This window comes from Anticarsia gemmatalis, chromosome 7, assembly GCF_050436995.1.
Source record: "Anticarsia gemmatalis isolate Benzon Research Colony breed Stoneville strain chromosome 7, ilAntGemm2 primary, whole genome shotgun sequence".
In the NCBI taxonomy this organism is placed as follows: Eukaryota; Metazoa; Arthropoda; class Insecta; order Lepidoptera; family Erebidae; genus Anticarsia; species Anticarsia gemmatalis.
Genome location: NC_134751.1, coordinates 12,557,102 through 12,570,120, shown reverse-complemented (window position 1 = coordinate 12,570,120; position 13,019 = coordinate 12,557,102). Strand labels below are relative to the sequence as shown.

General features: G+C 33.7%; 1 protein-coding gene across 4 annotated transcripts; it reads right to left on the bottom strand.

The window, feature by feature from the left end:
• Positions 1 to 622: 622 nt before the first annotated feature.
• LOC142974053 (NADH-cytochrome b5 reductase 2) lies at positions 623 to 12,698 on the bottom strand. Of its 4 annotated transcripts, none has more exons than XM_076116164.1 (6): positions 12,471 to 12,698; positions 10,970 to 11,201; positions 8,896 to 9,014; positions 6,859 to 7,063; positions 3,271 to 3,465; positions 623 to 2,056 (listed from the first exon to the last, which is right to left on the bottom strand). In XM_076116164.1, exons 1-6 carry the CDS (start codon positions 12,495 to 12,497, stop codon positions 1,884 to 1,886), a joined length of 951 nt encoding a protein of 316 aa, XP_075972279.1. In that variant the 5' UTR covers positions 12,498 to 12,698; the 3' UTR covers positions 623 to 1,883. The 4 variants fall into 4 exon arrangements, with proteins under 4 accessions (XP_075972279.1, XP_075972281.1, XP_075972278.1 ...); XM_076116166.1 differs by lacking the exon at positions 12,471 to 12,698 and adding an exon at positions 12,272 to 12,417; XM_076116163.1 differs by lacking the exon at positions 12,471 to 12,698 and adding an exon at positions 11,852 to 12,191.
• Positions 12,699 to 13,019: the final 321 nt, after the last annotated feature.

The following is a 13,019-nucleotide window of genomic DNA, read 5'->3' as shown; positions in this document are numbered from 1 at the left end:
GATTAAGTTTAGAATATATTTATGCTTAGCCAGCAGAATGCTGACAATTCTTAGAAATAAGATAAGCCGGGCCCAACGGATGTGTCTCTCCGGAGGGTCTAATGGTCCTAAACAACCCAGAATTAAAACAGCCTCCGAATCGGCTACACATGTATTTTTGTGTTTAATTTCTCACATTAATTTTAATTAAATTAGTTTAAAAAAATTGTTTCCTCGCTCCGGAAACAAGAGTATCTATACGCTATTTTTTGTTAAATATACACGATGCAGTACTATTGAGTACGGAGTGCCACTAAAATTGTACAGCAAAAATAGTTCCTATGGCCTCCGCTAGAGGCGCTGATCCCAGTGTTATAGTTCTGTAGTTCTACCGCACGAATAATATTTGCATAGGTAGTTGTTAGAAAGCACTAATATTTCTTGGATGCGTTAATAAGTTTAAAAATCGTTTCTAAAACCTAATTTGTTTATAAATGAGTTTAAAAATAGTATAAGTATGAGGGTAAAGTTTCCAATTTTAGCTTAAGTGGTGAAATTTATGAAACTTCTGGTTTGGTCTGGTAAAAAATCCTATTCTTTCGACAATGTAGTGAGAGTAATCTAGTGTAAGACAAAAACAACCTTTAAAATAAGTAATATATTTTTAATTGTTTTGTATTAATTAAAATTGTACCGCACTACAAATACACCAACTACGCACTAAATATCTGTACAAACATTTTAATCAAATAAACTAATTTAAAATAAAACAGAATTATTTTAAGTGTAAGTAAATTATAAAAAACCTTCGATATAATAATATTAAATGCAAATCATTGTAACAAAAATATTGAATTTATAAATTAAAAACCATTTAAATTATGTAAAATATTTTTTACGAAACATATTGTCTATGAAATAGAGTTAAACGTCGAGATGTCTATGGAATTATGACAATAACCGTATTTGTACATTCAAAAATAATATTAAGTAGTGTTTACAATGTAGCTATACAGTAGGTACTATTGAATATCAAAAGTTGGTCATTTGAAATGTACAGCAAAACTAGTTTCTACTGCGCCCGGTAGAGGCGCTGATATTCATATAAATTTTGTCGACAGCTAGTCGGTTTTCGATAGTCGATAGTAGTAGGAAGTCTTGTGTAATTTGTTTTACTAAAATATTATACAAATTTCTACTGTCATTTACTAAAAAGCATTTACAGACATCTAAAGCTATCAACATTCCAAAAATACAACAATAAGGGCCAGTTCCACAGCTTACGGTTAAGTGTCGATTAACTTACCTAGTAGATAACATGACGTCTTGAATACAGCTGTCAAAACCACCAGATAAAGCTAACCGCTACTTATTCAGCAGTTGTGTAACTAAACTAAACTAATCACATGTTCCCGTTAAATAAGTTTGTTATAAATAAATATTCTGTGCTTTCATGTTTTGAGTCATCAAAACGAGAATATCTACAGACTAAAAGAAATGTATGATGAATGCAATCGTTAGTAAGAGACCTTTATTTTTTATATAAAAATATAAATCGACATATTGGTCTTAAGAACTTACGTCTGCTACAATTATGTCACATAGAAAAGACTTGACACGGCGAAACTTTAACAAGTCAAAGATAATAAATATCGTAAAGGAACTTTTTGGTGTTATAGTATTAAAAAAATTGCAGTCACAAATATATAACTGCCATTTTCATTAACTAAGCTTCAGCAAGGACATATCGAAAAAAATACATATAAAAAAAAACAATTTAATGCCTAATTCCATAATAACCTAACTACAAAAGGCTCCCTTACTAAAGCTTGGTTATGGAAATCGGCGGTTAATCTATCTCTTACTAACGATAGCTTATATAGCAGTTTCATTAGTACTAACGTTTAGTAAGCGAAACGCTGTTGTTCTTTAAAGCCTAGTTTCTCTAACGCAGGGGTGCAGGCGAAGTTGATCATAGGTGGCGGTCCGCACATAAGGACCAGGCAGTCGTCTGTAGCTGGGAACAGGTGCTCACGAATCATCTCGTCGTTGATGAAGCCTTTGCTGTATTTCCATTCTGGAAACAAAACATGTCATTGAAAATTTGGCCAATAAATAATATAATTTTGGGTAAAAGTACAGGTAGAAGTCGCATGTTGTCATCTGATTCGAGCTGAAGAGGCTGTGACAACTACTGACGTGAACCTGTGTAACTATTCAGCCCATTTCTACCCTCTGTTGAGTATAGGTCTCCCCCTCAGTACGCCAATTTTTACAATCCTGCGCTTGTCTTATCCGTTGCAGTGCTACACACACCTAACTATCTAAAAGCGAGCTTAGCGGAAGGGCTGCTATAATGGCTATGATGCTGTTAATCCTAAGCTTTAAAAGCGGAAGCATTATTCGTTTCTTAACTCGCTAATATGTGGTAAACGACAGCGCGGAAGGCCTAGATGGAGATGAATTGTACTCTCATAATAAAGACTGGCATCAAATAGCCTTATCCAGCGATAAGTGAAAATAGAGAAGGGAGGCCTTTACCCCGTAGTGGGACAATATGGGCTGAAAATACAAATAATATGTGGTACAGTTACACGTGGATAAATAATTCCTATAAAATAATCACATACACGAAAAAGTAAAACCTAACGTTAGATTTTCAAAATCGTAATGAAGGAATGTCAAAATCCATTCATATCTTATATAGGTATTTATTTATTACCTATAAGTGTGACTATTGAAAATAATAAAGTCGTCATGATTTATCGAATTACGTGACCGATATCTATCTAAATAATACGATTATCAATGAATTAATTTGTATCCTTGCGTAGTTTATTGTAAACATTATTTATATTTATTTTATGATAGCAGTAAAATAAAGTTCTTTAAATAAAATGGAAAGAACAAAAGAATTGAATGCATATAAACTTAATAAAGTCAGAAACACCGTAACAAATATGTAGGTACCTACTGAAATTTTAAATGCTAATGCTATATGTAAACTGCTTAACCGGTAGGAATGGATTTGGTAATACAAAAGACTACAGGTATTCTGATATTATATTGCGATGAAGACCAAAAAAAGACTTATGAAATTCGCACCAAAACTAACGTCACAGAATAATAAGTACTATAGTCTAACGTTTCTTGTGACGCCGTACTATTAAATAAAAGGCGAATTGTGGGCGAACAAATTTCAAACATTTCTACCGACACCCGACATGATCTATAGTAGTAGGAAACAGCTTTTTAACATAGGTAGATACTTCTATTTTGTTATGTCCTTACCTTCATTAGGTCTGTCCAGTGTGTACCACAACTTGAACTTATCAGGGTACTCAGTCTGGTACTTCTCCAGTTCATTCCTCAGTAGGATATCTTCTTCAGTCTGGTTGGCGAAGAGCAGACGCATCTCGGTGGGGTCATTGGCATCAGAACAGATGTGCCTGACGAGTTGTAGCATTGGAGTGATGCCAGTGCCACCTGTCGAGACAATTTGTGATTAATTGGTGAAAACTATTCTTACCTGCGCCTTGAAAGTGTGAGTCAATTTGTATTTGTCTTCAGATGTAGAAGGGTGAAGTCATATTTCATTGGGGTTATGAATTTATGATATTCTTTTGGCTATTATTTCATGTTTAATACAGGGGGGTTATGTTTTGTAAATCTAAAGTTTCGTTACAATTTCGATGTCCGATAACTATCATGCGTCTTGATCGATTTTTGGTTTCCTACTTTCACGAATTAGGTTTAGAAGAATCAAATTTCACTCAAAAGAAGCTTGGAAATGAATGAAATCATGGTAAAAATCTGTGCGAAATTAAGAAGGAGTTACGAATATTTTCTCGAGGATGGGAACGAGCGAAGGATTGGTTAGGGCTTGAGTCGACTACGCCGACCAAATGCGGTTTGGGCAATCCTTTAATATCTATATGTGATAAAGAACTCTTAGGCATACAAGATTTTATCACAATGTTTTCCTTTATCGTTGGAACTGATATTTTTTTATTTTTTGTTTAACCCATTACTGTAAATGAGAGAGGGGTTAAGCCTAAGATCATAATTATATTATATCAGTTTAATTTATATCACCCTGTAAATACTGTTCATATTGTCAAGCCAAAATCATTTTAATTTAAATGAACTGTATATTAGATCGATAACAATTTCATTTAAAGCCAACATTAAATGTTTCGTTTATTTCGAGCGTCCATTTCATTGGAGCGCGTTGTCTAATGACAGTAATGGGCCTATTATATTGTCGTTGGAGATTAGAGATACAATAATTATATTGTAATCAAATTATTTAGGTCAATGTTGTAATATATCTGTATTAATTTAATAAGTTGAAGACTTTTGTTTTCACAATAACTAAAATTAGAATAAATTTAACCCATTACTATCCCATTACTGGCCAAAGGTTAGCTACCTTCCAGATTGAGGAAGGGGTTGGGACTTGAGCCCACCTGTCCAAATGCAAGTTCGGGACATTGCCTAGCTTCGAGATCTTCTCCCCTTATTTTGGTAGTAGACCTTTGCCAAAGCAGTAGGACAGTAAGGTTGAAATATACATTTTTTTATTATATTTATTTTTTTACTCAATATTCGTAGAATTTATATGGTTAACTAATAAATTGAACACAAGACAGAACTCTTAAGAAAGCTATGTTCAGTATAGCTAGCTGCTAAGTCTGACATTTCTTTACCACCTACATTTGTGGAATAATCACCATATAACATTGAACGAGACTGTAAAGTACAGCTAATCTATTCGCCTATTTATAACTACAGTAAAATGTTATTGGAATTCGCCAAATTGTTATTTGGCAAGGTGGTTACACAGTGTCAGTGTCAACTGCTATCTTATTTACTGCCTGAGCGTGACTAACCGTTGTAAAATTATCTCTCAGATGACTTTGTTTCTATTTCTATTATACAATATATTGTTATTAGTCCTTTTATAACAAATCTTTGTATAACTGGTCTCCGAAATTACGTTTAAGAATCTAGACATTTGGTTAATTGTCTAATCATCTTAATCGACAAAATACACGATTCATCTTTGTATAGGAAAAAGTTCTCCCAGTGAAAGGTGTTGGAAGAAGTTATTAAAAGAAATTACTAGCTGTGCCTGACTTATATCTTCAAAGAAATGGGTAAACATGGGTATTTCAGGCCTTATAAAAATACAAAGCTAAAAATCTGAAGGCACTTTTCATTTGTTTGTTCTACTTTGTTTTATTTTTATAAGTATGCGACTTAGCCACTAAGAAATACCCCCTTTTACAAAGGATCCTATGGCATGCTTTTGATCAATGTATAAGAAATAATGCCGCGAATACTAGCTTAGTTTACTTTCTCCATAGTCTCGTAAGTAATGTCATTTCAATGTCCAGATAAACATTATGATATAACTATGTTTATCAGCACGTATTTGCTCAACATAGCGTGTGGAGGAGCACGCAAATATACGTTTTGATATTGATTCTACTTATCAGTCAATAGTCTTGATAGGAAGGTAGGTACCTAATAAAATCGTAATTCATTTTTTCAAAATGGATATCCAATCTTATTTATTATGTTTTAGTGGTACAAAAGAATGCGTTTTTTACGGTAATCTCAAAAATAAATCGAAAAATAAGATTAAATCTTAAGCTGCAGGAAATAATGCAAAGATGCTAATCAATAATTACAAAATACAATTTGATTTTTCTAACATGAATACGCGCTCGATTTTTTATCACAGAAGAACGCGACGCTCCATGATGTAATATGAGAATGTTACGCTGCAGTTACAATACTTACAATGTATGCGATTCTGAGAAACGAACCCATTCATGGTTCCTTAGTAACTAATAACTACAGTTATAAATAAATGTGAAAGACTGACTGTATGTATGTGTCTGACTGAACCTACTTGAATTAATTTTAGCATAAATGTATTAAAGACCCAGAGTAAAGGATTATTTTTGGCAAAGTCAACACTCGCTAAAGTGAAAAGGAGATGGAAAATTCCCGACGTTCCAAACGGAGCCGTGCAGGTCAATCAATAGCCACTATTACACACACTCTATTACGCGCGGGAAAGCAGCGTGGTATTCGCTCGCGATTTTCTTCGCGGGCTTGACAGATGAGTGCGGCGCGTGGTCTTTTCTTTCCCTTAACGCGCGCGCTCTTTCATGTGCGATTGTTGTTTCATGCGCGATAGAGTGTGTGTGTAAAGGTGGCTAATCAATAGTGACATTTTAAATACTACTATTCTAAAAAATATGTCATCGTGGCTTTAGCGAATGCTGTGTTCACCTGTCACAGATATACATATTAGTACTGATTTAAATTTTCCTGTACCTATTAATATAATCCATACTAATATTATAAATGCGAAAGTAACTCTGTCTGTCTGTCTGTCTGTCTGCTACTCAATCACGCCTAAACTACTGAACCAATTTGCATGAAATTTGGTATGGAGATATTTTGATACCCGAGAAAGGACATAGGCTACTTTTTACCCCGGGAAAATCACGCATTTCCCGGGAAAATTCAGGTGGCGAACGAAGTCGCGAATATTCAATATTATAATGACACTGAATTAACAAAATTCCGTTGTCATGGCAACTGTTTTAATGGCGGATATGCCTTAGCGCGATTTCGTTGATATAAATAATTTTGAGAATATTTTTCGTGAAAAAAAAGCATATTTTATACCATCACGCTACGACCAATAGGAGCAGAGTAACAGTAAAAAGTGTTACAAAAACGTAGAAAATTCTGACCCATTCTCTCTTATGTGACGCAAGCGAAGTTGCGCGGGTCAGCTAGTTAATAATAATATGTCTACTGTCGCTGATAGCATAAATAAATATTTTCAATTCTTACCAGCAATCATATTGAGTTTCCTGGCCAAGATCTGAACAGGCGGGTCTTTCCTCATCTTCTTGATTAGGAAGACGCCGTTGCCAGCGTACTGCAGTCTGCCGGAGGGGCCGCGGACGTCGATCGTGTCGTTTATCTTCATGTTCTCCAGGTATTGGGACATCTTGCCACCCTCCGGGAATTTAGGGTGCACATTCTTGAAGTACACCTGCAAATTTTAAACTAGTTAGAATTTAGGCTAACTTAACAATATGGCTTATAATTATTATGGTGAGTTTGATGACAACATTTATTTCGTTTTTCGATTTCATGATACCTTAATGTGTGACCACAATGAGAAAGGAAAAATCGACTTTAATTATCTTTGGCAAATTATTTGTAGACAGGTTACGACTTTCACGTAGAACACACGTACCTATACGTTTAATGTGATCGTCAGTATTTTGTCAAAATACATATTTCCAAGAGCCGAAAAGGAAGTTTCTCACGGGTATTGAAATGCAAATCTTATAAAACAGGAAAAAGGCTGTTTCCGTTCATTTGTGACCTACTTGTGAACTTAATTCACATGTTGAATTATAATCAATATCAAGGTGAGCAATCACGGTTGCAGAGGGTAAATTTCTATGGCACTATTTCAGAGGTATACGGTACTGTTTCGGATCTCATTCTGAACAATATTATTAGGTAATCAAATCAAAACAATCTGGTACTACGATTTGAATTATCATGCACTGTTTATACTAAAATAAACCTGTTTCTATTTGATAGTGGCATCGTCATACAAATTATTGCTTACATCATGCTCACTATAACAACAAGTTTTTTAGTAACTCAAGGCCATTCAAATCATCATGAATGGTCAGCTTTGTATACAAAATTACACATAGTTTATCTTCAACAACTTAGTAGAGCCTTGTGGGCTAGATTAGCGGTTGTATACAATACTAGCTGACCCGCGCAACTTCGCTTGCGTCACATAAGAGGGAATGGGTCAAAATTTTCCCCGTTTTGTAACATTTTTCAATGCTACTCTGCTCCTATTGGTCGTAGCGTGATGATATATAGCCTATAGCCTTCCTCGATAAATGGACTATCTAACACTGAAATAATTTTTCAAATCGGACCAGTAGTTCCTGAGATTAGCGCGTTCAAACAAACAAACAAACAATCAAACAAACTCTTCAGCTTTATTATATTAGTATAGATTTAGAACATCAATAACCTACTGACTTAGGACACTGACAGTGACCTGTTTACGCAGAATTTTCAATTCTAATATTGATAAACCGTTGGTGTCAAGGCTCACTATAAATTGGCCGGACTAGTATTTTTAAAATTAATGTCATCAGCGATGCATGCAAAAAGTATCTGCGCCGTAATAAAATACCTATACACTGTGACCATATTTTAAAATATTATGATTGAGTACCATTAAATGATGAAAATATGAAATACAAACAGAATCCAAAAACTTTTTCGTGAATCGTAAAAATATTTGTTAAGTCGATATAGAAATCACGAACTACCCGGTATAATGATATGAGTGAGGTTAGACTTCGAACTTTGGACTAGAGGCAGTTACCACGAACTAAACCACTACTAAAGAATCTTTCGGAAATGCTGCTACCGTAAGGTTAAAGGTCAGTATTAACATTTTGTAAATTGTGAGGAAAATGTTAATAAGTATCTATACTTAATATTATAAAGAGAAAAGATTTGTATGTTTGTAACGAATTAGCTCAAAAACTCCTGGGCGGATTTTAATGAAATTTGATACATAACCTAGATTAACATATAGGAACTTTTTACGCCGGGAAATCTATTCTCGCGGGAAGTCACGGTCAGAAGCTGTGTATAAGAGAGAGTAACTTAGTTGGCCCTTATAGCTGTATTTCAAAATGAAGCTACAATTATAAAGATAGGTCTAATTATACCTACAGATTCGGAATATGAAAAAAAGGCATGACAAAAATAGTAGTGCCTTTATTCCTAAGAAAACACATAAGTAAAAATTACTGTTGTTATAACATTTCTTACCTTAACCACGAGGTCCACGTAACCCTTGTCATCGTCGCTGGACACAGGGGTGTACGATCTGATGACGAGGTCATCATCAATCTTGGCTGTCAGGTGAATGTGCTGACCGATGGGGAGACCTGCAACAAGAAGACAAGGAATAACATTTTAATTCCAAGAAATAGTAAACAAGACTGTCTGTGATGGATCCAGAACCTTAGTTTCAGAGGGGTGCTAATTAATTGTGTTTATTTGCCTGGCCTTCCTCTGAGCGGCTTGCTGCTACATTCAGACACACAAAGTTACTTGGCGCGTGTTAGAGTTACTTGGGACTTGCCCTGAAAGATTGACGAACTCAGATAGTTTCGGGAGGGGATACACCAAATCTGCTAATAATCTAGTGCTATTAAACAGATTAGGTGCAAGGTACTCGTGAATATTTGTGGAGCTAGAAAAGTACGCATGTCACATGTCGCTTTCTTTCGTCTTTATCTATCCTCGTAGGTATAAGGCCTGATATTATGTTTATTCATTAGTATTGACACCTAAGTAGTTTCAAATATCAATAGGCTCTCTAGTTTCTATTACATAGAACAGAAGAAACTAATAATGTAATATGAGCGTAATGTAATACTTCTCTGCTTCCAGTTCTTGGTTAATAAGGCACGTGATAAAAAATATATTTGCATACATTTATAAATACTGTTATAAATTAAATCATTGTTCGAAAAAGATGTTGTTTTTGTAAAGGAAATATGCAAAGTTGTGACCTTAATGTTAATTTATAAAATAATCACTAGTTGATTAGATGTAATGATACAAGAGCTAGCAAGTCACGTATATTTTTTTGTAAGTCTGCGTTTTTAGATATACGGCTTAAAACCGGCTAACATTTATGTTTAGGGTCAGTTAAACGAAGTCTAAGTACTAAGGGAAACCTTAGGTTTATATATTTTTTTCATTTTATTTATCAGGTAGATTACCTGTCATTTATACATAAGCTGTAAAGCTAGCTAATAGTATAAAGGCTATTTTTATGGGGAATAATACCTAATGTTTTACCTAATTTCTGTGTCCCAATTCTTTTAGCATTCAGTACTCTGTTGAGTTAATATATTTTTTTTCTGTTATAATAGTCCAGTTTCTACTGGCATTCAGTCTAATGAACTAATAAAATAATTTTCAGTAAGCAGGCTTGTTTCTGTGTATTCTTCATCCATATTCAACAACAACAAAAACAGCTAGCTCTCATACTACAAGTATCTAGTTGACTAGATAAAGGTATTATTGATAATATATAATTGAATGTCTTACAGCTGATAAATAAAATAATAATTGATTTGCCTCTTCCTTATTTTAATAGTAAAATATATTGTAAAATTATCACTTCCACTTCTATTGTCTTTGTTTATAGAAACTATTTTCATTTATTCAGTTTGTAAATTCTTATGTTTTCAATATAATGACCACAGTAATATTTACTACCAATATGATTTTCTTAATCTCGGCTATTCTGCAAGTGTGTTTACATTTGTTATTTATCCATTTTTTTATTCTCATTGCATTTAAGACCGGTAAAGCAATAAAGTAATATATTTATACAAAATTCTGCTCAAAAATATTAAATTTGATTACACCTCAATCATATTCTAGTCAATATTTCAAAACAAACAACTGATGGTTCAAGTGAGAGTTAAAGCCAAATGTACATATTAAATAATAGCTAAAAATAGAATATGAAGTAGAATCTAGAATTTATTTTATGCTGGTACAGAATACAGATACATCAAACATAAATTGTTTTATTTGTTCATTGTAATGCAAACTATGTAGTATGTACAATATGAGTGATCATCATTGCAGTTTATACACATGAAACCACAGGCATTATTATATTGCATCAGTTATACAATCATACTCCTAATGTAGTGTTGTCAGGCAGACAACCGGTTGAAAAAATAACATCAGCCATATCCCCTTTTAAGCATGTTTTTGAATGTTAACATGTACTGACACTACGTAACATGGGATGAAGACAAGAAAAAGAAAATACACTATGAATTAGGACAGTAGTGAATCTATCAACAAAACTCACCCAACACATGTTCCGATGATGGCAGTCCAAACCGGAACCTCCTCGTGTCATGACTGATCTCTTCCCGCTCAATGAGTGGCAGTGCATACTTAGTATTAGGGTCTACTAGAGCCACTAGCTTTGAACTCTTCTTAGGACCTTCATCTTTCTTTTCCTTCTTGCCCCAGATCCAGTTCGCAAGAACTGTTACTAGGACTACTGCGGAACCTACTCCAACTAGTATTGGGAATACCTGTGGACAAAGAAAACATTAGTGATGTTTATTTTATTAATGCTTAGCATTAAATAATGACGGGTAATAAAATTATAAGTTTATGGTTAAGAGACTTCACAGCTGTATATGAAAAAGGTCTTGAGACTATTGATGATGGTCATTAGTGATGTTGTTTATATTTATTTACCATACAAATGTGGAACTTTTTAGCCATTATTTCACACTTATATGAACACAATTAACACAAGTAAGCACACAATTTTAATATTTTAACAAAGCACACACAATTATTTGTTTTATAAAACTATAAATTCTATAAAAACCAAACTCAAGGGAGTTAAAATAAGATGTGAACTGAAATAGAGTTACAATAAAATTTTATCCTCTACAAAATGTAAAAATAGGCATGAATTCCGTTCCCCGGGTGCCAAATTAATGGCACATATTTTATAAAGATTAAACTTACTCAAAATTATATAACAAACTATTATTTTCATTAACAAGTATATTTTATCACAACTTGTTATCATGTTTTAATAACTTATTGACTCCCAATAGGAAACTAACAGGTTTTTGTAATCTAATTGACTTTTTGAAACAGAACAAGTTCAAAAGTATAGTACTTATCAATGTTGTAAAGTGCCTATTAAAAAAAACTTTATACATACTTGGAAATTTTCAAAAAAGTCTGTCACAGCCGCTTGTAAGTTACTCATAGTGATAGCCTGTTTACATTAGTTCACACCAAATGTATAAAGAACTTTTTTTAGTTGTTTTTGGTATTATTCACAAATGAAACACATGCATACAGACAAATCTTACTGAGGAAGGTACAATTTGTGTTTATACGTCAAGACGAATACGATTCCGAGTGTACACTGCTAGTTGGTAAGTGTTTAGACCTTGAACCCTCTTATCTCGAGAGAAAAACGATTAATTATTTATTTCAGGATGACTGTGGAAAACGAGTTAGCGAACGACGTCCACACAATCACAGACAATCACAGATTACTAAATGATAATGATTGGCATAGTTTGACACTTGTTTGTTACACTAGAATTACGACACGCGAGCCATTCATACTAACCAAACTCATGATGCTCTCCGCCAGCTAATACTACACCAATGGAGTTTCTTACAAAGGAATACGAATATGCCATTATCAATACTTTATTATATAGATTTTATATCTCGACGATAAGATGATTGACCAAGCTATCAAACGATTTGCGATATAACCTCAAAAGTAAATAAAGATAAATGTAAGAGTACAAGTAGGTACTTACGAGTTTCGAGTTATCGGAAAGCGTCATTTTTCCTATAATTGTGAGAATGTGTGAGCTGAATGATTAGTGATATTATCTCGGTAATCAAGACAATGTTATTGCATAATAGTGTTATGTCTTGCGCGCCGCTCTGGTTACTGGCGAAAATCTATCTATTGCATTGCGGCTGGTGAGAGGGATTTGTTTTAGCTCAAGTTTATGATTTGTTGGTTGTTACCTTTCGCTGTTCTCGGAGATGACAATTGATCCTAAAATAGTTTGCGTAGTTTAGTTACAATATAACTATGTATATGCTACATATTGACTATGATCTACGATAAATACAATGAAACGTTACTGTTGCCTTGTGTTTCTTCGTCCTTTCATACATGTGAAAGTAACAATATAAACTTTAGTATAACTATTAGTTCAGTATTTATCAGTTTAAATCAGTAACTAGAACTAAAGTGTTATATTTTGAATATTCTGATGATAGATAAGCCATAAGGGTTTTTTAATTTTGGCGCCTCGCTTTCATTTAACTGTCAAAATCATAACGTAGCGTATTGT

Coding starts and splice junctions, on each gene's coding strand:
- LOC142974053 (XM_076116163.1), bottom strand. CDS start 11,899: ATGAGTAACTTACAAGCGGCTGTGACAGACTTTTTTGAAAATTTCCAA. Junction 3,466..6,858: donor GAAACTCAATATGATTGCTG/GTAAGAATTGAA, acceptor TTGTCTCGACAG/GTGGCACTGGCATCACTCCA. Junction 2,057..3,270: donor ACTGGACAGACCTAATGAAG/GTAAGGACATAA, acceptor TTTTGTTTCCAG/AATGGAAATACAGCAAAGGC.